Source organism: Cervus elaphus, chromosome X (assembly GCF_910594005.1).
Source record: "Cervus elaphus chromosome X, mCerEla1.1, whole genome shotgun sequence".
NCBI classification, from domain to species: Eukaryota; Metazoa; Chordata; class Mammalia; order Artiodactyla; family Cervidae; genus Cervus; species Cervus elaphus.
In genome coordinates, this window is record NC_057848.1 from 29,686,062 (window position 1) to 29,688,823 (window position 2,762).

At 41.5% G+C, this 2,762-nt stretch overlaps 1 protein-coding gene across 1 annotated transcript; it reads left to right on the forward strand.

The window, feature by feature from the left end:
- The first annotated feature begins 1,766 nt into the window (after window positions 1-1,766).
- On the forward strand, window positions 1,767-2,251 carry LOC122689451 (histone H2B-like). Its single transcript, XM_043895860.1, has one exon. The coding sequence runs from the start codon at window positions 1,775-1,777 to the stop codon at window positions 2,249-2,251; it is 477 nt and encodes a 158-aa protein (XP_043751795.1). The 5' UTR covers window positions 1,767-1,774.
- Window positions 2,252-2,762: the final 511 nt, after the last annotated feature.

Consider the following 2,762-nt stretch of genomic DNA (forward strand, 5'->3'; position numbering starts at 1 on the left):
GGGGTATGCCTATCCTATCAACACCATCATCCGTGAGTTGAGACTTGCAATTGTTAACTCAGTCGTGAAGCCATTTGCCTTCTTTTGCCTTTACAGTGAACCACAACATTGCAAGGTGATTGCTCACTAGGCTCTTATTTCCTCAATCATCAACTGAAGTGAATAATTACTAGTGTTACTCCCCCTTCCAATCTTCAATATCAAATTGCTTTTCCTTTCTCCATCCTAGATTTCCTGTGTATCAGAGACCTTTGAGGTTCCAGTTATCTCTTCAAAACCCAATTGTTTTGTATTTTTAATGTTTTTTTTTTTTATAACTGATGTGTTCATTTAATTTCTGAATTTACAAATGTGAAAGAAACACAGGTCATTAATATATCTAATGGATTCTGTTTCTTAAAATGACTTCCTACATAATATATGTATTATATTTAGGTCTTTAGTCCATTTTGAGTTTATTTTTGTATATGCTGTTAGAGAATGTTCTAATTTTACTTTATTACATGTAGCTATCCAATTATCCCAGCACCACTTATTGAAGAGACTGTCTTCTCTCCACTGTATACTCTTGTCTTTTTTATTATAGATTAATTGACCATAAGCACATAGGTGTATTTCTGGGCTCTCTCTTCTGTTCCACATGCCTGTTTTTGTGCCAATACTATACTGATTGGATTAATGTAGTTTCCTGATATAGTTCAAAGTCAGGGAACCTGATTCCTCCAGTTCTGATCTTCTTCCTTAAGATGGTTTTGGCGATTCAGGGTCTTTCATCTTTCCATACAAAATTTAAAATTGTCTGTTCTAGCTTTGTGGAAAATGCCCTGGTCTTTTCATAGCAGTTGCATTGAGTATGTGGATTGCCTTGGATAGCATGTTTATTTTAACAATATCAATTCTTCTAATCCGTAATCAAGGTAAACCTTTCCCTCTGTTTGTAGTATCTTCACTTTCTTTGATCAGGGTATTATTTTTTCTAAGTACAGGTCTTTCACCACCTTAGGTATGTTTATTCCTAGGTGTTTTATTTCTCTTTTTTTTATTCGTTTTCTCTCATCCTGGAGGCTTTTCAGCAATAAGAGTGATCATTTTTTGAGAAATAACCACTATAAATCATTAATAAATTCCAATATGTGTGGTACTTGGGGGACTTAAATAATGTTTGAGAAAACAATTTAAAATTTGCAAATGTTAAATATTTTTAGTATGTATGTGTAAGTATTCCTATTTCTGTTTGTGTTCTGTATTTGGAGAGTGGGATTTTGTCATTCTCTTCATACTGATCACTAGTTTTGATAAATTTTGGAGATAATAGCTGGTCAATTAATTCCTATGATTTTCAGGAGCACTCTGCTGAGGAAGCCAGGACATTCTGCTCCTGCTTCAATCAGGAGAAGGTTCTGTGTTGGAGCAAAATGTCCACCAAGTGACCTGAGTCACTCTGGTGCCTGAAAGAGTTTGAGATATGGAGGTCAGTCATACTCTCTCAGGAAGCTCTAACTGATTATTTCATTTTTCAACTTAGGTGACTTTCACTGAGTTTGGCTGACTGGGGGTTAAACGTGGGGAAGGGGCACGGCAGGAGTTGGGAGGTGGGACATCCAGTGAGAAGTTACATGGGCTGCCATAGTAACAGGCCTGCCATGGCATTTTATCCAATCAGATAGGGACAGTGTCTGTGACGTCAGAGAAAGCAGGGCTTATAAACTCGGCCAACGGCCTTCAACCACCTCATTGTTCTTCCCTCTGACCTGTGGGGAGTGGTGGCTCTGCCATGGCTGAACCATCCTCTGACAACTCTGAGGAAAGCCTGGTCACTAAAGAAACCTGCACCTCCGAAATGGAGATCTCCGAGTTCTCCAAACCAGAACCCTGTGATGACGAGCCAAGAAAGGCAAAGAAGAAGACAGCTAAGGGCCGCCGTCGCCGTCGCTGTTGCCGTCGCCGTCGCCACTCCTACCGTCTGAACAAGTCTGTAAGCTTTGCCACCTATTTCCCCCGGGTGCTGAAGCAAGTGCACACAGGCCTGAGTATTTCCCACGAAACGTTAAACATCATGGACTCCTTCGTGAAGGATATGTTTGAGCGGATTGCCGAAGAGGCCGGGCGCCTGACCCGCTCCAGCAAGCGCTGTACCATCATGAGTGAGGACATCCAGACAGCTGTGCGTCTTCTGTTGCCTGGGGAGATGGGCAAGTATGCCATGTCCGCGGCCACCAAGTCGGTCATCAGATACATCACCCGCAGATGAACTGCCTCAGAACTAGCTGACGCAAACCAGACTTAAGGGTTCTCCCCTTAGGCCCTATACTGCTTCTTCAAAGCATTTCTACCCCTAAAGAAAATAATAAAAACCTCATTAACTTGGCTTCAATATGTGTCGGTTGTGCCATTTGTTCGATGGAAAATCACGTACTTTTTTCTTAACGTGTTGCAACTCGTCACTTTCCTAAATGGTTATTCCTATTCATGGTTTCTCAGCGATTTTAGGGATCTTTATGGTCAAAATTCTCTCCCTAAAAGTTTCATTGGCCTTTTTCATTTTCATTCTCCCATCTAGATTTAGGTGTCATCCAGAGATTTTTATATGGAGTATAGCAACCGATAAAAAACAGTGTGGTCTTCCCGGGTGGCCCAGCAGTAAAGAATCCACCTGCAGCGCAGGAGTCACAGGAGAGGCAAGTTCTATCCCTGGCTCAAAAAGATCCCTGGGAGGAGGGCATGGCAACCCTCTCCAGTATTCTTTCCTGGAGAATCCCATG